Genomic DNA, 23,849 nt, shown 5'->3' with positions numbered 1-23,849 from the left:
TCAAAAGACAGTTATAGGACTAAATAGAAAAAGGCCTAAAACCACAAGGATAGAGAACAAGAGGGAAGACAATGTAATAGTGGAAGGTGGAAAGCAAATATGTGAGTGGAAATGATTTAGCAGAGCTCAACTAAAGCTGGGTGTAAAGAAGCCAAGAAAAAAAAAAAAAAAAAAAAAAGCCAAGAAACATCTCAGTTTGCATCTCAAATCCCCAAGCAATCAAGGCTCAATAATTGATGCTACTCATTCAAAAGTTGGAGCAAAGATGGAGATGAAATGGGGATTGGATAACAGAAGCAGAGCTGCTTCCCCAAGGCATGTGAATGAACTTTAGTTTATAAACACATTTACACGTAATATCTATTTTTAAAGTTGCTAAAGAGAATGCTCAGTTTTATGTTTACGTGTTTTAATAACGCTTAGAAAATTCCCCCTTTTCAGGTAACTGCTCCTACCCATGGGCAGAAGACGAGTTTCCTCCGCAGAGAGGATGAACCAGAAAGACTATGGACTGGGGAACGAGAGGCAGAGCAGAGGAGGGAGTTTACAAGAACCCTGTCAGGCAAGCTATGCACTCCAGGGAGGAGACGACCATCTCAAGCAAAAGCACTTCAAGACACAGGCATCAGGAGTTCCCAGTGAAACGGCAGAGCCAGGTCACCCTACAGGAAAGTCCACTAAGCAGACAAGCTCTGCCTGTGCACAAAGGAACTTCCAATTAGCTTCTCAATGCTCCACCTTACATAAATGAACAGCGAAAGATGACCAGATAGTAGAAGAGTCTCTGACATGAAAGAGAAGACTAAAACAAACAGGAACTCAAGGAAACAGAGACCCAAAGACGGTGAAGACCATGAAAATTAAAGAATGATGTTAACATCCTCGGAGAAATGGCCTTCCATCCTTGAAGCAAGTACAAGACAGTTATTAAAAACCACATACTTGAGAAACAAAGCTACTGAAACCAAAAATGTGATATTAAAAATGAAATATGGAAGGCTGGAAGAGAAAACTGAGGAAATCTCTTGGAAAAAAAAACAGCAAAGGAAATTCAGCAGTAGAGTTTAAGTCCAACATGAGAATACTTGGAGTTCATAAAGGAGCAGAAAATAAAAGAAAGGAATAAGAAAATTCAGGAAAAATTTTCAAAACTGAAGCTCATGAATTTCTAAAGGGCCCACTCACTGGGTGCTCAGTACAATGGTGAAAAGAAAACCAGTGCTGAGTCACATCATAAAATTCAGGGGCTTCCCTGGTGGTGCCAGTGGTTGAGAGTCCGCCTGACGATGCAGGGGACATGGGTTCGTGCCCCGGTCCGGGAGGATCCCACATGCCGCGGAGAGGCTGGGCCCGTGAGCCATGGCCACTGAGCCTGCGCGTCCGGAGCCTGTGCTCCGCAGCAGGAGAGGCCACAACAGTGAGAGGCCCACGTACCGCAAAAAAAAAAAAAAATTCAAAACTTGGGATGAAAAGATTACCAAAAGTTCCAGAAAGGAGGAAAAAAATACGTACAAAGTTTGGAGAACCTGAATGACATCTACCTCTCCACCAGCAACACCCACGATGCCTTCAAAATTTTAAGAGAAAGATGATTTCCAACCTAGAATTTTATCTACAGGTAAGCTATCAAGTAACTATTAGGGTAGAATAAAGACTTTTTCAAACATGAAAGATAACAAAATTTATCTTACATGTACCTTTTCTCAGCTTCTAGAGGATGAGATAGATATACCAAAATATTAAATCAAAAGTAAAGGATCCAGAAAACAAGTTGAGACGAGGGAGGGAGAAATCTAGCCAACAAGGTGGGGTGGGAGAGAAATCCAAGAAACATAGGGGGTTCGTGCTGAAACAATCTCCAGTATGATGGTGAAAGGAAAATTTCAGGATGACAGCTCAGGTCTGGAGGACAAGCAGTCTGGATAGGAGTGTGTCAGAAGGCTGGAGCTGCCTACAATATGATAAAAGTTGATAAAGTACAGGCAGTATTCATGGAGAGAATTTATACCAATGTAGAGAACTGGAGATCATTAGTGAAAGTATATAGGACACTAGTAACAAAAAAGGCTGCAAAAGAAAAATGTAATTATAGTAACTACGTGGGTAGGCTGTGAATACTGTTTATGCAAAACTAATAATGTAATACAGAATACTTATCTAAACAAAAATTATGACACATTTCTACTGGGAAGAAAGAGAGGGAAATTGTAGATCTAGTTGTCATACAAAAGAAGAGGGAAACAAAATACATTTTTAAACTGTAAATCTAAATTTTAAAGTGAACACTGTTTGGGGAATAGAAAAGAATCTTACCTGTGTATCTGGCACAGCACGCATCTCCAATTTTTGGTCTATAGGCCGATCGACTTTTCTGAGCACTGCAATATTCTAACAATTCGGCTGTCAATACACACAGTTTTTCCTGATCTTCTAAAATATATATAGAAAATGTTTTGTGAAGAAATTTTCAATGCTACTATTTATAATAAAGTATTTATATAAAAAGGAAAGTCAAATCTAATCACTCAAAAAAGAACCCATATATATTAAAATATACATTTATATTTTTAAAATAGATAAAGCCAAAAAAAGATAAAACCACTACTGGTTACCTTGTGGGGAAGGGATGCAAGACTGGGAGGGGGCAAGAAGGAAGCCACTGGGGGGCTAATTTCTTGATCAGGGTGGCTATTCTAGTGTGTTCATTCTACAAAAACTTGTTCTATTAAGCTGCAGTTTTACGACTGTTCAGTATACTTTTCAGTAAGTGTGTTATAGTTAATTAAATGAAGCAAAGTACTTCCAATTCATCATACCATATGTTATTGTCAGGACGCAATAATCCTAAGACGCTGCTTTCCACTATACAGTTTAAAGTTGATTATTCCTAATACTGGAGGATAAAATTAAGAGCAGTTATTGTTATCACCACAATTCTTGGTTTGACCATTTGAAAACACTTTTTTTTTTTCATTTTTTTCAGCTTTCAAATATGTGCAAATTATTTTGAACAGCAAACCTGCACTAACTCAGCCTCTGATACCGCAAGAATAAAGTTAAATACGCTGGGGCTTCCCTGGTGGCACAATGGTTAAGAATCCGCCTGCCAATGCAGGGGACATGGGTTCGAGCCCTGGTCCAGGAAGATCCCACATGCCACAGAGCAACAAAGCCCACGCACCACTACTAGAGCCTGCGCTCTAGAGCCCACGAGCCACAACTACTGAAGCCCACAACTACTAGAGCCCGTGCTCCGCAACAAGAGAAGCCACCGCAATGAGAAGCCTGCGCACCTGAACGAAGAGTAGGCCCCGCTCACCGCAACTAGAGAAAGCCCGCACGCAGCAACAAAGACCCAATGCAGCCAAAAATAAGTAAATAAAATAAATGAATTAAAAAAAAAACTAAAATACACTGAAGAGATGCCTTAATTGTAATCTTTCACGAAATAAAAAAGGAAAAGGAAAGTCAACATTTACATGCTACTTTTCTTCATGATTAGGGCCAGTGTAAAACATTTCTCCAAGTTTCTAAGATACAGTAACACTGTGATTACAGACTGGTTAGGAAGTACTTTTCCAACGTATCTAAAACTGTTTGGGATCAAATTCTCGTAATGCTTGTAGAAGATTAGCTTAGTAATAAGTACAATTCAATACAGACAGTACCTATTTTTAAACAAGAAATTCTACAGTAATTAAGGATGTTGCTTTGTTATAAAAAGCTGTAGATGATCAAGACCAGGTGGAGTAGGTGCTGAATGCACAGCATGTTCACATTCATGTTTTTATAATTAAATTTTCCTTAAGTGTTATTATGATCAATTAAAACACTGAGTGGAACAGAAATCATCACCTTCTTCTCCCCATCACTTCCTAAGGAATTCAGGTAAGTTCATTCTACAGTTTAAAAGACCAGCATAAATGTGTCTCAAACTCTGTTTGGTTTCTTACCTGGCATTTCATTTGGTAGAGCATAAAACAAGTTTGGGTTTACAATTTCTAATACGCTTGCCTGTACAGTTTTATTAACTGGCAATTCTATTGTCCTCCACTGCTCAGCTGAAGAGGTGGCTGAAAACATACAAAATACAGGTCTCTCATGAAAAAGATAACATTTAGTATTCTACTGAATACCAACATTCCCAAATTCCCAAAACAAAAATCTGTATTTTCATAAAACAATCTGCTTAATTTGAGAGATTTTGGTGTGCATTACAAAAAAGTTCAATCTATAATAAGAATCCTTAAACTATTATGCTCCTATAGTATATTTCAGTAGTATATTTCCATTTCTGTAGCATATTTAATTCTTAAAATTTACTCAAACTTTAAAGGATACATAGCTGTATGATACACGTCTGCCTGACAAGTAATTACATTAAAAATGAGTACAGGGCTTCCCTGGTGGCGCAGTGGTTGAGAGTCCGCCTGCCGATGCAGGGGACACGGGTCCGTGCCCCGGTCCGGGAAGATCCCACATGCCGCAGAGCGGCTAGGCCCATGAGCCATGGCCGCTGAGCCTGCGCGTCCGGAGCCTGTGCTCCGCCACGGGAGAGGCCCCAACAGTGAGAGGCCCGTGTACCGCAAAAAAAAAAAAAAAAAAAAAAAAAAAATGAGTAGTGTTTAATAAAAAAAACATGTTTCAATAAATATTAAACTAACTTTACTTATTACTTATCTATTTCCACAAAGCATATTTCTACAGGAAAATCATGTCACTTGGAATAGAAAAATTTTCACAGCCTATAAAAGCAAAGGATAACATAAATTTAAATAGCAGTTTAAAAATGTTACCTTGAAGCCATGGGGCATCAATTTGAAGACCATGTTTATTAACAGGACTGTTTTTCACTAAGTCTTTACATGGTGAACTAGCTTTTAAAACCAGATGTTCTTCAATCAGAACATCAGTAATTATCCTGGGATAAGAAGTGGAAAGATCGGTGAGTTCAACTCCCACTCCATTTTCAGTGATTTCAGCCACTCGGGCTTGGAGTTTTATCCCTGTGACACACGTCTGAAATCTTGCTATGGCTTCTCTGGTCCAGTGTTTGTTTCTAGGCTGTATATCTAACAAATAAAACAGCATTAAGAAGAATTCTGCCCTTAATATGTTTTCTTTGTATTTAATTTTTGATAGTTTAATATGTGCCTTGGCGTGTTTCTCCTTGGTTAGGGAGGGGGGGAGGGAGGGAGACGCAAGAGGGAAGAGATATGGGACCATATGTATATGTATAACTGATTCACTTTGTTATAAAGCAGAAACTAACACACCATTGTAAAGCAATTATACTCCAATAAATATGTGGAGTATAAAAAAAATAAAAATAAATAAAGATGTGGAGTATAAAAATAAAAAAAGTAAGAATTCTGTGCCCCAAAGCTGCACTTTTTGCCTCAATAATATCCAGGACTGGACCCTTCCCAAGTCTACCATTCAGGTCAGTGGTTTTGAGTATCTTTTCTCCATAATCAATTATGTATCTACATCCTCAGTGCCTGAGTTGCAGACAATGCACCTACAAATATACTACTGTTTTAGGAGGCTCAGGATCCGTCTGCACTTTCCTCACTAACTTATCTTCACCTGGCATTTTTCCCAATAGGCAAAAGTAGAATTATTATTTCTTTTAGAAGCCACTATGGTTACATACACGATGATGAGTTACCAACTGTTCTGGTAAAAGATGTTAAACCTACACTTGCACCTTTGTGAACAGTCTTCCAATGATAATTTCAAAATATCATATTTAATTATTTAACCAAAAATTATCTTTCTGGGATAACTTTGGCTTATACCCTTATTTTCGTAACAGTGGTTCTCAAATGTGAGTGTGCATACGTATTATGTAGAGGGCTTGTGAAAACAGATTTTGGGGCCCCACCCTAGAGTTTCCAATTTAGTAGTAGGTCTTGGATGGGGACTAAGAATCTGCATTTTTAACAAGTTCTCATGTTGATACTACTGGCTGTGGGGTGGAGGGGTCATATTTTAAGAAACACTGACATAAAACATGGTGATTAAAAACAATAATCCAGAACACACTTAGTGTAAAATAAGTAGAAATTAAACAGGCAAAAGGAAAAATAAAAAGCATCTAATGCTTCTAGACATGATCACTATTAACATTTTGGTATCCAATCTTTCATAATCTTTATGTGCATATGGAAATACACACATGAACATATATACTCATAATTCTTTTATAAAGAAATTTTTATAATAATAAAAATAGTTATAATGTTAGGCACTATTCAGTGCTTTATGCATTGTATCTCTTTTATCCTTAATGCCTTTTTGAGGAAGGTACCGTTATTTTCCAGATGAGGAAAAGGAAGCATAGAGTTTAAACAGTTTACCTAAGGTCTCACAGCTAGTAGGCAGCAGAGCTGCTTCTAATCTGTCCTCTTAATCACAATGCCATCCTGCCATCTCTTTCATAACTTGCTTCCTTCACTTAAATCATGAACTAGTCTTCACATCAACACATACTTAACATTTTAACGACTGTGTAATAAGAACGAACACTTAATAGAACTTTGAGTGCCAGACAGACCCTGATCTAAACATTAATTTAATAATCCTCACAACAAACCTATGAAATAGGTACTACCACTACCCATTATATGGATCCTCATTTAACCAAGCCTCTACTATTGGCTATTTAGGTTGTTTTGCTATTACTAACAGCAGTGTAATGAATTTCCATGTAGGTGAACTTTGTGAAATAACATGATTATTTCTTTAGGATGAATTATTAGAAGTAAACTTGCTAAGACAAACGGTAAGAATATTTGAGGCTCTTAAGGAATCCTACAAAATGTCTCCAAAAGAAAGCATCGGTTTTCACTCCTATCATAAGTATAGAAAAGCAGCTGCTTCCTTACTTTGACATCAACACTGTACATTCTGGCCAGTATCTTTAAATATATGTTTCTAAATTTTATAATATGAAACAGAAAATAATTTACACAAAATATTAAAATTATAAATATATTAATACTGAGAAATTTATGTACTCTAAGTATTAGAAGACAGTTGAGAAAATTTCTTACTCTGCACCATACCTACTAGCCAGCACTGTATCCCCTGAAATGGAAGTTTTAAAAATTTGGATGGGATCATTTGGAGTTCATCTGCAGTAACTTCTTCAATGTTTCCATAATCCACAAACTGTACTTTAACGTTTCCATTTGATAAGATTTCCTTGACTAAAGCACGATACCAATTACCATCACCTAGATTTAACACAAAATTTGTAACATGGAATATTTCCCTTCTATTAAGGTTTGAAATTTTTATCTTGAAAAAGACCATTCTTTGTCTAAAGTAGCTAATATATTTCTCTTCCCAGACAACACCTTTAGTTTTTAATTCAGAAATCCCTAGAAGGAGGATTCTCAAAATTCATTCTTAGAATATCACCGAAGTTTTTATAGCATCACACTTTTAAATCTACTATAAAGATTTCATTCATAACCTAACCAATAAGCAGAATATTAAGTGAAGCAAAGACTTAATAAACTTGATATTTGTCAAACTGGAAGACTTATAATATTCTCACCACTAATGAGATTGTTTCACTTGTTACTTGGTAAATAATAGAAAAAATAAACAGAAAAACATGCAATGAAATTAAGGTGTTTCATCAAACATATTTTCAAAATAAACATGCACAGGGTGACCAGAAGAAACAATGAATCTGCAGTGAACAGGTTTCCCACTCTCTAGCTTTTAATATTATCAGAAATTCTGGAAAGAAAAGCATTTGACAAAGTTAGGTAAGAACGTATCATTTGGAGGCTCCTTGTTACAAAGAGAGAAGAACAAAAAAAACCACGGTATTTTAAGCATTCACTTTTGATTATGAAAAATAACTGCTTAAACATCAGGAAGAAAATACACTAAAAATGAGGTTTGAAAGTCAAGAAATAAAAGATTCTAATATAGTCAATATTGTGCCAACTGCAACTTACCTACAAAAAAAGCACAACAAGGTTGCCCTACTTCTGCCTTAAAATTATTAGGCAACTTCTGCTGGCAATATTCTGCTACCAATTTGTTCAAGTCACTGAGTTTCTTTAGAGCTGAAAACACAATACACATAGTGTTTAATATTTTAAAAACATGCAGAGTAACAGATTTTCATTTAAAGTTGGAAAGTGTTTTGATCATAAAAACCCAGGCATATCCCCAAGCAACTATAAAGTACGCCAAATACCTCTCCCTTCTCCTTATTGAGAAATTGGGCAAATAAGTCATTATTTAGTTAATACTCTCAGTAAACCCCATACCAACAATTTACTGGGCACAGAGCCATGGTGATGGCATTGTTGTCAGTATGCTAGAGCATGAGCTTTGCATGTGGACCAGGAAACACTGCACAAGAAAGGAAGTTACATATAAGCTGTCCTGAAGGAGTATATGTAATTACTAAATGGTTGGCACAGATAGTGTCTGCTAAGGACTTTCAGAGAGGTGAGCTCTGTGCACTAAAGGCTTTATAGAGAAATCTGAAGTATGACTTGTTTGCTAGAAAAGGAGAGGGTAATTCCAGAAAAAGAAACGGCTCTGAGGCAAAGTACCAAATTAAGCAGCCAAAAAAACACTTGCTGGGAGCAGTCTGGCAGAGAAGAGGAATGGAAAGGTAGATCACTGAAGAAGAACACCAGAGATGTGCTTGGAAAGATACAGACCGTGGAGAGCTTTAAAATGCCAAGTAAAGGGATCTGAACACTACAGAAGTAAAAGAAAAATATCTTTTAAATATGTGGCAAAGACCCATTCACAGAAATGGAAATTAAGTTGTATCGAGTTAGAATTGTCACCTTTCAGATTAGTCAAAATAAGAAAGTTTAAGGACACACTGCAGGAAATGGTGTGGGAGAGGGCACTTTCATACACTGATGGTGGAAATCAGCCTGGATGACCTCTTGAGGGCACTCTCTCAAGAGCCCAAGCACACATATCCTTTGACTTAATAACTATTGTACAATTTTAGGAATTTGTCTCAAGGATATAGTCTCAGAATAAAATCACAGATTACAAGAATTGTTTTTAGTGATAAATACTTGTACACAGGAATCCTTTAACTGTAGCTGTACCTAGGTTAACTAAATTAGGGTAAACCCACCCAGAGGAATACCATGTAACCATGAAAAGGAATGAGGACGTACAGTGATGTGGTACCCTGGAACAGAAAAAGGCCATTACCAGAAATGGAAAAGACATCTAGCGAAACCCAGATAAAGTCTGGAGGTTAGTTCATAGACATTTACCAATGTGGGTCTCTTAAGCTGTAACAAATGTTAACATCTTACATAATCGTGGTACTATAGAGAAAACTAGGGGTATACAGGAACTCTCTGTACTATCTTGGCAACTTTTCTGTAAATCTAAAATTATTCCAAAATTAAAAGTATATTTTAAAAAGAACGGAGGAAATACTATGTGAAGTGATATCCAAGACAGAGTGGGAGAAAAAGGCAAAGTGCAAATATTATTTATTTTACCATTTATGCCTACATAAAAAGGAATATATATACTCATACAAGCATATGTATAGAGCAACTGTGGAAAGATATTAAGAACATTGAGAAAAGGAACTGGAAGGATATTTAGAAATCTGAGAAGAGGAACTGGGAAACTTAACTTTTCACTATATTCTCTTTTGTAACTTTAAAATTTGTACTATATGCTTGTACAATCACTTATGAAAATAAGTGGCGAATATTTTAAAATAGTAGCCTATCTACCAGATGATTCTGTATGAAGGGATGACAAATCTCACAAGTTGGGAGCCAGTCAGGAACTTAGTTATCTAGGGTAACATCCTTATTTGACAGAGAGAAAACCCAAAACTTAGAGAGGTTAAAATCAATGATGCTCACCAGAATGGCTCAAGGGAAAAAGACGGAAAATACAAAGTGTTTGTGAGGATGTGGAGCAACTAGAATTCTCAAACCAACAACTGCCATGATCACTTTGGAAACTCTTTAGCATTCATTGATCAGAGCTGAAAACACACATACCCTTTAAGATTTGGCCACTAATTTCATTCCTAGGTACATGTTCAATGGAAATGCATGTGCGCTAAATTTGTATGAGAATATTCTTACCAACATTTTATAGCTCAGAACTAGAAATAACCCAAATGTCCAAGAGTAGAAAGGAACAGTAAATTGCAGTACATTCACACAACGGATCACTATGCAGCAACAAAAAACGAGCTACAGTCACACGTGAAAATGATGGTCCAAACTCACAAATGTGGAAAAAAAAAAGCAACAAGGCACAGAAGAGTACATATTGTATGACTCCATTTATATAAAGTTCATAATGGGAAAAACTAATCTATGCTATTATTAGAAGGCACGATCATATTTACTTCTGAAAGAAAGAAGTGGCAGTGATTGTCAGCAGACATGAAGCAAACTTCTGGGTTACTGGTAACCAGAGGTTGGTCATGCAAGGTTTTGACTTTGTGATAATTTGTTATGCTGCACTCGTATTTGTGCACTTATCTGTATGTATGTCATACGTCAATGAGATCAACAATTAAAATTTTTCAAAAATGAATTTAGGAGACATTCTGTGAAATCTAAGCTGGTTTAAACAGAGACTATTGAAAACAGAAAATAATGTCTTACAATGGAATAAGAGGCAACCAAGTAAAACCAAATCTTTCTTGAAAGTACAAATACCCACTTGGCCTTTACTGGAAAGAGAACAGTTTCACCACCCAATAACAAACTTATCTTGACCTATTATCTATGCCAGTGTACTGTAAAAAGAAGTAAGTAAGAGTCAACTTACCATCCTCTTTAAGCACATGGCAGTAAAATTCTCCAGGACTATACACCACACAGACCACAACATCTACTGTCTGATCAACAGCAAGTTCAACCCACGTCCACTCCAACAGACTGATTTCTGCTTCTACACCCGAGGGAACTGTGAAAATAAATGGACGATTTGCAAAACAAATGGCCAGAGCAGGGAGTTGGAGGCAGGGCTGCTAGATAAAGAGTCTGCTTTTGAAGAACTGAATGTCCAATGACTTTCTTAGTGACTTTGCAGGAAAGTTAATTAGCATGAGAATTAACCATTACTACCTCACTGAATTCCAAATTCACATTTCTCATCGACCTTCAGCTGCCAGTGACCCAAACACACTCTTTAGATGAATGCTTGGTTTAAAAGGACAAAAGGTACTCAACATCAATTCTTGTTTAAAGTATGAGAACCCATACATTCACAAAGCCACCTGAATTCCAGCACGGACATTATCTGGTGGACAATTTACTTACCACTGGCTTCTTTCATGTCACTGGGCTTAACTGTCACTACCCCCTTGTCCCCCACGGCAAAGCCTGCATCGATGAGCACTCTGGTGACACTGATGTGGGGCATCACAGACCTATCCATAAGTTCCACCAGGGAACTGTTTTCCAACTGGTCCACCACTTTCACTGTGATCATTTTGTTCTGTACAATTTTTCTCATCAGATAAATAGCTTCTGGAGTCCAAATTCCTAATGATGGCTTTACTCCTAACAAAGAATTTTTAAAAGAATGTTAAAATCTTTCTTATTGCAAGCCTTTACAAATTTAGCTCCTAATTTCCACAAACTTAAGGACTCTATGACAAACACTGGAACCAGAAAGTCCCATCTGAGAAGGATTTTCTAAACACGAAAATGAAGGCAAAATTATAAAGAAAAAGTCTGTAAAACGCTTCTATATTTCTATGTAAACAAACCATCATAAATCCATTGATACAAAATGTCCAAAGAGGCAAATCTAGAAGACCGAAAGTAGATTAATGGTTGCCTAGGAAGCTAGGATTAACTATATATAAATGGGCACAAGAGATCTCGGGGGGGTGATGGAAATATTCCAAAACTGGATTATGGTGATGGCTGTACAACTCGGTAAATTACTAAAAATCACTGAATTGTATACCTAAAACACTGTTTTTATTTATTTTTTTGGCTGTGCTGTGCGGCTTGCAGGATCTTAGTTCCCCAACCAGGGATCAAACCCACGTCCTTGGCAGTGAAAGAGCGGAGTCTTAACCACTGGACTGCCAGAGAATTCCCTAAAACAGTGACTTTTATGGTATATAAATTATATGTCAATAAGGTTGTTAAAAAAATCAAAAACAAAAGTATCAAACAATCCAGGAAGAAACACCGGTCACTAATACTGACGTCTGAGACATCTGTAGCATTTACTGAAAGGGCACTTACAAATCAACAACCCCAAAGTTATACCAAGTCATTTCATAAAATTAAGAGCCAAGTAACTTATGAAAAAACATCCAGTCTCACTGGTAATGAAGCAAATTAAAATGATTTAGTTTTTAGCTTATCAAAATTGGCCAAGATGAAACAATACAGAAATATCTATTGGGCAGGACAAAAGTACCTTCAGTTTTTAAAATAAAAGACATTTTTCATTTTCACTTAAGACCTTTATTGAACAACATATTCACCCTTTTGTTCCACACCTTCTGTCATTTTTCAGGCAACTTCATAATTCCATCTTCCCAAAACTTTTTATCTTTTTGAGCAAAGAACTGTTCCAGGTATCTTTTACAGTCTTCCAGGGAATTGACATTTTTTCCATTAAGAGAATTTTGTAAATACCGAAATAAATGGAAATCTGAAGGTGCAATATCTGGTGAATACAGCAGATGAATCGAACTTCCCAGGCAAGCTGTAACAGTTTTTAACTGGTCATCAAAGAAACAGGAAAAAAAAAAAAAAAAAAAAAAAAGAAACATGTGGTCTTGCGTTATGCTGATGGAAGATTATGCGTTTTCCGTTGAGTAATTCTGGATGCTGTTCGTCGAGTGCTGCTTTCAATTGGTCTAACTGGCAGCAGTACTTGTTGGAATTAATCCTTTGGTTTTCCGGAAGGAGCTCCTGATACAGGACTCCCTTCCAATCCCACCACATACACAACATCACCTTCTTTGGATGAAGACTGGCCTTTGGTGTGGTTAGTGGTGGTTCATTTCGCTTGCCCCATGATTTCTTCCGTTCCACATTATTGTACAGTATCCACTTTTCATTGCCCGTCACAATTTGTTTTAAAAACGGAACATTTTCATTACGTTTCAGTAAAGAATTGAATGCGGAAATATGGTCAAGAAGGTTTTTTTCGCTTAACTTATGTGGAACCCAAACATCAAAGCGATTCACATAACCAAGCTGGTGCAAATGATTTTCAGCACTCAATTTGGGTATTTTGAGTATGTCAGCTCTCTCCCGCGTGGTATAACGTTGATTGTCCTCAATTATTGTTTTCTGATTTGACCGCTATCAACTTCAACTGGTCTACCCAACCGTGGAGCATCGTCCAGAGAGAAATCTCCAGCACGAAACTTCACTAACCACTTTTGACACATTTAATCAGTCACAGCACCTTCTCCACAAATCTTTTTGTGCATTTCAGTTGCATTTTTACCTTTCTTGAAAGAATAAAGCATAATATGCCAAAAAAGTTGTTTTTCTTCCACCTTCAATATTAAAACGGCTACACAAAAATTCACCAATTTTGATAAGTCTTTTTATAAATGCACGCTGATATGACAGCTGTCACATACAATCTAACAAAATTGTTTCCAGTGAAGTTAAAGAAAACTAAGTGCTACTAGAGCCATCTTACGGAAAAAAACAAACGAACCTTTTGGCCCACCCAATATTTGGTACACCAATGTGTCAAGGCACTGACTCCCTACTACGTTTCTGGTAGGTGTGTAAACTAGTTCTACCTTTTCTAGGGAACAATCATAATGTGTATCACAAACATGAAAAGCATACCCACTGACACCTCCATTCCACCTAAGGTGGTATTTTTGCAAATGTAAGTGCGTTTTGCAACCTATCCCAAGGAACTAAAAAAATTAGTTTTTTAAAAAAGATGATTAATTTTTAATTGAAGTATATTTGATTTACAATACTGTATTAGTTTTAGGTGTACAATGCAGTGATTCAGTATTTTTATAGATTACAGATTATGCTCCACTTAAAGTTATTATAGAATATTGGTTATATTCCCTGTGCTGTACTATACATCCCTATAGCTTACTTATTTTATACACAGTAGTTTGTACCTCTTCCTAAGGATATGATCTTGGATAGGCTAAAAAATGTAGTTAAAGAACACTGCTAGTAGCAGGATCTTGGAAATATCCTTCTGATAACTGGATACTAGTTAAATTATGGTGCATGTGAATGAAAAGTTGTAGAAGCTAATCTTTTACACTGGAAAGAAGCTCCTGCTCCTAGCGGGACATGTTACATATACAGTGATTTCTAAGCATATGATCGTTAATGTTCTTGCTTTCAAAAGCAGTTTCCCCCTAATTCATGCAATTGACAGGCTTCTGTGATATGTATTGATAATGCAGGTTCTATAAATAACAAAAAAGAATACTCAACTTCATAAACACAGGTATATTCAACTTCATTTTATTACAGATAGCAAAATAGTCATCTGTATTTCCTAAATGTTCCATTAAGGATTGTTTTTGTACTGAGGTAAGTTATAGCTAAACACATTCCCTGATCTACTCACTAGTTTAATTTCAATTCTAATGCTCTTAACTTTAGGTTTCAATATTTTAAGAATACAGGAACTATAAAAATTACATACCTGCCAGCACACACTTAATAGCTTGCATTGGCAATTCCAACAACTTCGGAGTTATGGGGCAAAGTCTTGTCAAACTAAGGATTTCAAAGTTTCCATAGTCTACATATCCGACCAGTACAGATTCCTCAGAAGCATAAGCCAAAACAGAGGCACGGTACCACTGGTCATCCTCTAAAAATAGGAGAGACTCAATCTGAAATGATTTTCCAATGTAGATATAAACAAAACTTTTTCCTCCTCAATTTAGATGGTCATTTGTAGATTCTATTTTCATGTAACATCAAGCTTTACTGAACTATGCATGCTTATTCACCATTCCTACTTTTCCTTATCAGAAGCTTTCAACTCCTGAAATGTCACCTTTATTCATCCCTTTCTAGGTAACTCATGTTGTATGCTTGTCATTATTTATTTATTAAATGCTTAATCCCTCTAGTGGACAGTTAACTCATTAGGACAAGGGAACATGTCCTGGTCACGTGAGTGAATCCATTAGGTCTTGATCAATTTTAGAATACCTGGCAGTATGAGTCAACCAGACTCCACTAACCAAGCCACAGATTTACCGGAGGCCTACCTGTCTCTCCCCTCCTGTGAGGCCACTGGTCCTCCCTTCAGCAGAGAACTGAACCCAGTCATCAGAGGGTCATCATCTGTGCAGCTACAGAGGCCGGGCCACAACAGCTATGTGCCTCCAGACACTCTTGCTGTTCCAAAGAAAACTGGCCAAGACATGACCCTGGGAGGTTCCACATTCCCACACTGATATAAACAAATGTCTGTATCAGTCTCCAGAACTAAAGGGCTGGTAAAATAAAAACCTCCATCACCCCCACCCCCGCAGCATTTACAGATCCTCCTCCTCCCTTACACACTTGGATTCAGTTTAATTGGATACACTTAAAAACATCATTGGTGCACTACTCAAACTTCCAACGCAGCCATCAATGCAAAACGAAGATTGGTTCATTTCTTGGTACTTAATTGTAAGTAAAAAATTCAATAATACTCTCTTTTCCTTACCAGAGAACTGAGCACAGCAGATATCACCAATGGTTGGATAAAAATCAGAGCGTGGAGACACTTGACTGCAGTACGCAGTAAGTGATGCCTGAAGTTCAGCGAGCTTATCTGTGGATACAGATCACATCTTAAACTAAAGAAATACAAGTTTACACGTTATCTGCATATCTGCATGCTGAGTCTCTTGATGTATGTTATATTGATAACACAAATCAAGATTTACTTACGCCCACTTTGTAGTCGTTGACAAAAGAAGTCTTCTGGAGTCTGAATGTGGGCGACCACACCGCAAAACTCATCACCTACATTCAAAGTCAACACTTTGGGGATTAGGCCACTTCTGTCTATAATAATTTTGTTTTCAGCTGTGATTTTCCTGACATCTTCAAGATCACCTTATCAAAAAGCAGAAATATAAGTCTTTTTGGTTTCATTAATCCAATTTTCCAGTTTCTCAGGCCTAACTGTGCTCTTTCACACTTCTAGGCCTTAATACATACATGCTGGTCTTTTTTCCCAGAACATATTCCCAAATCTCCCAGCAACTTGAGTATTTCCTGCTCAGTATGATGTCACTGTGAAAGGCTTTCCTCCAAATCTGGGTCAGGTGCCCTTCCCAGGGCCCCCACTGCACTCTGCGATCCTGCCACCGTTTTATAATCTCTTCTCCATGTGGGCGTATACTGCCCACAGAATACGCTCCCTGAAGGCACCTCCACAGTGCCTTAGTGAAGCAGATACTGCTGGGGGGATTTTGTTCCTTCCACTGGACCCCTTTGCAGCATTTATTATTGCTGATGACTCCTTCCCAGAACATTTACTCTTCTGTTATTCTGGCAACATTTTCCCTGTTCTCTCTCCACCTCTCCCATCACAGCTTCTCCCTTGGTATTGTAAGCTCAGGTTCACTTCTCTCACTTTACACTCTCCCTAGGACACCACCATCATTTACAATTTCAAGCGTGATAACTTTTAGACCAGTAAGTATTGAGCTTTCTCCTCCAGATGGCCAAAAAAACTCCTGAGAACTGTTCAGCAGAGCTGTCTCACCCAAGCTTGATGTTTCAGGGATTTTATATAGGCAGTACTCTAGGAATACAGACAAGAGACAATAACTTCCTCAATAACTAAAATCACTACACCGTTCAATATTAATCTGTATACTCACTTGAATCTGCACTTTGCTTCTTAGAATTTTGTCCCTTGGGTTTCAAGCCATATCCCATTTCTATGAGCACATGGTCTAAGAATTTTCCTAAAAGTGATTAAGAGAACATATTTCCATTGAGATATTATACTAAGTATTAGAGGAAAAGAATAAATACAAAACAAATGAATCAATCACATGATTTAAAGATTATAGCTATTGGCACACCAGCATATTTTTTACTAGTTCAGTTTCTATGTGTAAAATATAGTTTGTTAATTTTCAGCTTTAAAAATTGAGTCAAGGGGCTTCCCTGGTGGTGCAGTGGTTAAGAATCTGCCTGCCAATGCAGGGGACACGGGTTCGTGCCCTGGTCCAGAAAGATCCCACATGCCGCGGAGCAACTAAGCCTGTGCACCACAACTACTGAGCATGTACTCTAGAGCCCACAAGCCACAACTACTGAGCCCGTGTGCCACAACTACTGAAGCCCGCGCACCTAGAGCCTGTGCTCTGCAATGAGAAGCCACCGCAATGAGAAGCCCATGCACCGCCACAAAGAGTAGCCCCCACTCGCTGCAACTAGAGGAAGCCCACCTGCAGCAACAAAGACCCAATGCAGCCAAAAATAAAAATAAATAAATTTATTAGAAAAAATTGAGTCAAAATCCCCATCATCACTTAACAAAAAATTTAATAAAAATATTTCACTTAAAAATTACGAATAACATGGAAGATTTAGTTACCACCTCACTGGCATGCTTAGAATGACCACCATTTATAAGAAAAAATAAATTTAAGACATAAGACTACTTCATCTCAGACATAAAGTATGGCTGAATCAAGTGTCAACCAGCAGCCACATAAACTTCAAGTTCCCTCAAACAGTATCCAAAAGCTCAAGTCACAACATGGAACATACATAGCAAAGAAACAAAACACAGAGATTTTATACTCAATTTCACAACAGGATTAACTGAATTTTCTACCAAGTAATCAACCAATGATGGGTCTCAAGCAATAGAAGAGTAATACCACCTTAGAAACCAAGAGGCAATTATAAGCACACTGTCAGAAGTCACTTTTTAAATATGTACAAAGCCATAAAGGAAGAACAGGATTCCAAACTGCTTCCATTTCCACAACTTAAATACTATGTGCTTATGGGCTTAATGCTAACCAAATACAGTTCTGTGAAGGTTGTTCAAAGAAAAAGCACTGATGGTAAGGATGGACAAATTCACAGAAAAATTCCTGAATTTTCCCAGTAAATGAGTAGAAATCAGGGATATTATAATGGCTGTATTAAAAAGATACTAGAGTTTTCCCATAATAAGTCTAGATCTAGCCTTTTAATGCACCAAATTCTATAAACTTGTGCCTTGTCTTTGATAAACTGCCAACTGCAAGAGCAGAGCCAAGGCCATATTTCCCGTCACAATCTGAATGACTCCAGAGTGGGGCTTACTTGGTCTCACTTCATGTTTCTATTTCTTCTCTGAGTAATAGGTGGGCACTAAATAACATATTAAGTGCTCCATTTAAAAAGAAAGATTCAGGGCTTCCCTGGTGGCGCAGTGGCTGAGAATCTGCCTGCCAACGCAGGGGACACGGGTTCGAGCCCTGGTCTGGGAGGATCCCACATGCCGCAGAGCAATGGGGCCCGCGAGCCACAATTACTGAGCCTGCAGGTCTGGAGCCTGTGCTCTGCAACAAGAGAGGCCGCGACAGTGAGAGGCCCGCACACGGCGATGAAGAGTGGCCCCCACTCACCACAACTAGAGAAAGCCTGCGCACAGAAACGAAGACCAACACAGTCATAAATAAATAAATAAAATTAAAAAAAAAAAAAAAGAAAGATTCAGATCTTACCTGAACTTGTCAGCATAACATCCACAGCAAAGGAAATCACTTCTTTTAAGATGTCCACAACCTTCAGAGAGCAGTACTGCTGCATTAACAGTGATTTAATAGTTTTGATACAATCATTGCTCCAATTCCCCTCTGCTGGGATAACATTGGCTACAAAGCATTTTATGGCCTGAAAGATTTTACACAAGTTACTAAAAATTAGTATTTGAAAGTGACTTTTTTCTAATTAATTATGCAAAGATTTTTTTAAAGATAATGTATTTCATGCTGAATATTCATCAAAAATCTTCAAGTACTAATCCGATAAACAATTTTATGAATAATTATTTGTCTCTCTTGATATTCTATCCACAATGCTTTTCCTTTTGGGACTTTAAGCTTGAGAAATCAATCAAAGGATGGTTATTATCCTTCAATTACACATAAATTCAAGTTGCTTCCAAATAATGTAATAAATATAAAAATGATTGTTTTTAAAGAGCAGATTGATAAGATGTCCCTAAAAATGCTAAGTTTCCTACCTGAGGCAGTACTTAACTAAGTAATGCCTAATAAAATGGAGCCAAGAAAGTCCATGATTGTTTCTCTACATAGTGAAAGATACACCAATAGGTCCTTTCTCATAATAACCATGGCAACAAACACACAAATATTATGTCCATCAAAACATTAAAAACAGCTCCTTTGGGATGCTATTAGGAATTCAAAAAGTAAAAGAGACTTACACAAGGAGGAAACAAGTCAATTTTTCTGTTTAGTTGGTGAATTCTGTTTACTGGAATTATTTCTTCATTTCCATAATCAATATATAAGACTTGTGCCTTCTTCTGCAGCACATCAACATCTTGTATTATTACTCTGTTCCAGGTCTGAAAGTGAAATATAACGGTATTCTGCTTCTAAACAGCATTTCACAATCTTAGGTTTAAAAACTCTCAATCTACAGAACATGCAAAGGAAAAGTTACTGTTCTGTTCTGAGATACTCTATTAACAAGTTAGCTTAATTTCCTAAGAATCTGGCTCAGAAATCCCCAAATTTGTCCATTTTAGATGCTTTAATATACACAACAATTCCCAGGCTATTCTAGCCCAGCGGACTCTGTGACACACTAATGCCTCAGCTACACGGATAAACACAAGCTCTAGGACTAGCAATCACTCTGTACCCAGCAACTGAGGAGCCTACATGCAGAGCTGGAGTGGCCTCAGGCAGGGAGGAAGTAAGCAAACAGACGTGGACTCCTGACTGAGGAAGAGAAACAGCAGTGTGACCAGAGTCTCACCTCAAGCCATCTAATGCATCATTAAAAGCTCTGGTGTCAAGCTGATAGGACCAAAGTAAATTAAAATATCTTGTTAAATATTTCATTAGGGGTTACCTGATCAACAGTGTACTTGGCAACACAAACTTCCCCCTTTACAGGAATATAATCTTCTTCATGTGCCTTATTTGCATATGTTTCCTTTAAGCTCGCAGACAGTTGGTTCATGTATTCTAAAACTTCTGAAGAACGTAACTGCACATAAAAGTCACCTGGGTGTTTGAATTCAGTAACTATACCCTTTCAAAGACAAAAAAGTTGCGGTAACTCACTGAGAACAAAGCAAATGTTAATTTTGTAAAGCTTTATAACAAGATACAAAAAGTACTGTAGACAAGTTTTTGCAATCTTTATCAATTTCAGTTGTATTTTGGAGCTGTCTTATAAACCCAAACACAGGAAACAAGGAAATAAAAATCTACAGTTCTTTGGATCTCTGTCTATGGAAATTGAACAACAAATACCTTTATTTCCATGCTTTTCCTGAGTTGTAGGCTTCTCAAATCAGAAAACATTATTTTATCAGCACAAATGGCTATTTCTTTAGTAACTCCAAGAGGACAGTCACTCTGGTTTGAAAAAACACATTAAGTGAGTTACTTACAAGCACATGTTTAAATGATACCATGGCCGGACTTCCCTGGTGGCACAGTGGTTAAGAATCCACCTGCCAATGCAGGGGACACAGGTTTGATCCCTGGTCTGGGAAGATCCCACCTGCTGCAGAGCAACTAAGCCCGTGGGCCACAACTACTCAGACTGCGCTCTAGAGCCTGTGAGCCACAACTACTGAGCCCGTGCATCTAGAGCCCATGCTCTGCAACAAGAGAAGCCACTGCAATGAGAAGCCCGTGCACCACAACCAAGAGTAGCCCACAATCGCTGCAACTAGAGAAAGCCCACATGTAGCAACGAAAAGCCAATGCAGTCAAAAATAAATAAATAGGGCTTCCCTGGTGGCGCAGTGGTTGAGAGTCTGCCTGCCAATGCAGGGGATACGGGTTCGAGCCCTGGTCTGGGAGGATCCTACGTGCTGCGGAGCAACTGGGCCCATGAGCCACAACTGCTGAGCCTGCGCGTCTGGAGCCTGTGCTCCGCAACGGGAGAGGCCGCGACAGTGAGAGGCCCGTGCACCGCGATGAAGAGTGGCCCCCGCTTGCCACAAATAGAGAAGTCCCTCACACAGAGACGAAGACCCAACACAGCCAAAAATAAATAAATAAATTTATAATAAAAATAAAAATAAATAAATAAATAAAAAATAATTAAAAATAACATAAAATAAAATAAATGATACCATGGCCACTATTTGCTAGAACCGAGGTCAAAACAGCCTGACTCCCAGGTTTGAATGAGGGTGTAGAGAAATAACATACGTCTTCTAGGGTCACTAAAACGTACTGTCCATAGGCAGTGTGCATAGCACTGGGATCACCCGAGAATCAGGCCATGATGGTGATGGCAATGTTGAGTTTATTTTTTAAAAAAGGGCGTGGGGAGGGTAGTGTTTTAAGTTTTCACTTGTTAACATTTTTATAGGAATGGATTTTTTTTTTTAAGTAGAAGCTAGGACCAGCTAGAGAAAGCTAAAATTTACCTATAAAATATGAGTTGGACATCACTGATACTTTCCAGATTGCAAATGATTTACCCCATACAGTTATCTACATGGAAGAAAGGTATTAACAGGAAAAGGTGCTCCTTAGATAACAGGGCCCTATTAGAATCCAGTACACAAAGCTAGAGAGTATGTGCACGCAGGGACTACAAAGAGACAACTTTCTCAATAGTCCACCTACAGCGAGACACGGCCATCTCAAGTCCTTTTCGGAAAAAGCTGGGCATAAACAGTTCTCACAGACCCCCAACGCTCACCAAATCTATCACTAGGGTGTACAGATTTATTCAACAGGAATAAACAAACACTGGTGAAATGGAGAAATAAATCATAAATATTTTATTTAGCTTAGGTCCTCTTATTTCAAAATAAAGGGAGTCATTAAAAATTCACTCTAAAGGCAAAGAGAAAGTAAGTATATCATACCTCTTTTTTCACTTCCATGTTCTTTGTTTCAAAAGGTGATTTATTATCTTCAAGTTTGTGGAAACTGAAATAAAGTAACCAATTATAATACTTACAGCACAGAACCAATTAAAAGTAAGGGCCACAATAATGTTAAATTCTCAACAAAATCCAGAAAGAGCAAAACAGCTTCTTCCAGAAAGAATCACAGTAGTAACAAAGTAAAACAACCCCATGCCGGCTATGCAAGGGTCTGCCCTGTGCACAGGTGTGCTTCTTCCAAAAGCCACCTAATGAAAGGGAGATAGCCACAATCTCCAAGCCTCAGTTTCCCTATCTGCAAAATGGAGAAAATACCTACATTACTTAAAACAGAGTTTTGGGGATCAAAAATTGTAGTGCTGTTCACTTCAGATTTGTATACTTTATGTTATACTTAAATAAAAAGGTAAAAAGCAACAACTTTTACATAGTTATGGCCTGCTTACCTGATTTGATCCTTATACTACCAAAAAAAAAAAAACCCGTATTTTAAAATATTCTCTAATGAATGTAAAAAAAAAAAAATCACACTTACTTCTGCTGAACAGGTTTGCACACGATGCTGTGGGCTGCCCAGTCCCTTCTCTGGCATGCGACAGAGCAGTAGTACGTCTGCTTGCACTGTGAGCACCTCAGCGGCCCTACAGAACACAGCCCATGACACCACCAGTGTTTTATTGCAAATATTTGTTGGAAGGAACAAGACCGTTTCAAAGACGTCATTCTATTAATCATATCAAGGAGAATATGTGAAGAGGATTATGCTGTTTATGATTAGGTGTTAAAACTGAATTTATAGGGCTTCCCTGGTGGCGCAGTGGTTGAGAGTCCGCCTGCCATTGCAGGGGACACGGGTTCGTGCCCCGGTCCGGGAGGATCCCACATGCCGCGGAGCAGCTGGGCCCGTGAGCCATGGCCGCTGAGCCTGCACATCCAGAGCCTGTGCTTCGCAACGGGAGAGGCCACAACAGTGAGAGGCCCGCGTACCGCAAAAAACAAAACAAAACAAAACAAAAACACCACAGGGAGATACCACTACACATCCATGAGAAGGGCTAAAATTAAAAGGACTGAAAACACCAAATGTTGACAAAGATGTGGACCAACCAGAACTCACTCCCAGTGGGAATACAAAATGGGACAACTACTTTGGAAAACGGTTTGGCTTTTTCTTATAAAGTTAAGCATACACTTACCTTTTGACTCAGCAATCCTACCCCTAGGTTTGTACCCAAAAGAAACGAGAACATACGTCCACACAAAGACTTATGCAAAAATGTGTAGAGAGCTCTATTCATAATAGCCAAAAGCTGGACACAAGCGAAATGTTCAACAGAACAGATATACACATTGTGATATCATGTAATGAAATGCTACTCAGCAACGAACAAAAAAATTAATGTACATGCAAAAACATGGATTAAACTCAGAAATATTTTCTGAACAGGAAAAGCTTCCCACAGAGTCTATATTGTATGATTCCATTTACAAGAAATTCTGTAACTGGTAAAATTAATTTATGGTGAAACAACAACAGTGGTTGCCTCTGGGGGGTATAGTGACTGGGAAGGGACATGAGGGAACATTCTGAGAAGATGGAAGTATTCTTCATCTTGATTGGGCTATGAGTTTGTGCCTTTCAGTGCAAGCATGTTTTATCTCAAAAAAAGTATAAAAAATAATCAAGTAAAGAAGCATGGGGCTTCCCTGGTGGCTCAGTGGTTGAGAGTCCGCCTGCCGATGCAGGGGAC

General features: G+C 38.0%; 1 protein-coding gene across 1 annotated transcript in view; it reads right to left on the bottom strand.

Annotated features, from left to right (window-relative positions):
• Positions 1 to 23,849, bottom strand: part of TDRD1 (tudor domain containing 1) — a 33,710-nt gene that overhangs the window by 2,639 nt on the left and 7,222 nt on the right. The window contains exons 4-18 of the mRNA XM_024756090.1: positions 22,634 to 22,739; positions 22,078 to 22,141; positions 20,498 to 20,602; positions 20,091 to 20,273; positions 19,435 to 19,578; positions 18,710 to 18,878; positions 16,859 to 16,945; positions 15,918 to 16,085; positions 15,691 to 15,798; positions 11,313 to 11,555; positions 10,819 to 10,956; positions 7,980 to 8,090; positions 4,797 to 5,072; positions 3,954 to 4,073; positions 2,314 to 2,430 (exon numbers count right to left, since the gene is read on the bottom strand). Of these exons, the coding sequence (XP_024611858.1) occupies positions 2,314 to 2,430; positions 3,954 to 4,073; positions 4,797 to 5,072; positions 7,980 to 8,090; positions 10,819 to 10,956; positions 11,313 to 11,555; positions 15,691 to 15,798; positions 15,918 to 16,085; positions 16,859 to 16,945; positions 18,710 to 18,878; positions 19,435 to 19,578; positions 20,091 to 20,273; positions 20,498 to 20,602; positions 22,078 to 22,141; positions 22,634 to 22,739 (2,139 nt within the window). The remainder of the gene's footprint in view (positions 1 to 2,313; positions 2,431 to 3,953; positions 4,074 to 4,796; positions 5,073 to 7,979; positions 8,091 to 10,818; positions 10,957 to 11,312; positions 11,556 to 15,690; positions 15,799 to 15,917; positions 16,086 to 16,858; positions 16,946 to 18,709; positions 18,879 to 19,434; positions 19,579 to 20,090; positions 20,274 to 20,497; positions 20,603 to 22,077; positions 22,142 to 22,633; positions 22,740 to 23,849) is intronic.

This window comes from Neophocaena asiaeorientalis, unplaced genomic scaffold, assembly GCF_003031525.2.
Source record: "Neophocaena asiaeorientalis asiaeorientalis breed wild unplaced genomic scaffold, Neophocaena_asiaeorientalis_V1.1 scaffold85, whole genome shotgun sequence".
NCBI classification, from domain to species: domain Eukaryota; kingdom Metazoa; phylum Chordata; class Mammalia; order Artiodactyla; family Phocoenidae; genus Neophocaena; species Neophocaena asiaeorientalis.
Note: the sequence above shows the minus strand (reverse complement) of the source record. Positions and strands in the feature narration are given on the sequence as shown.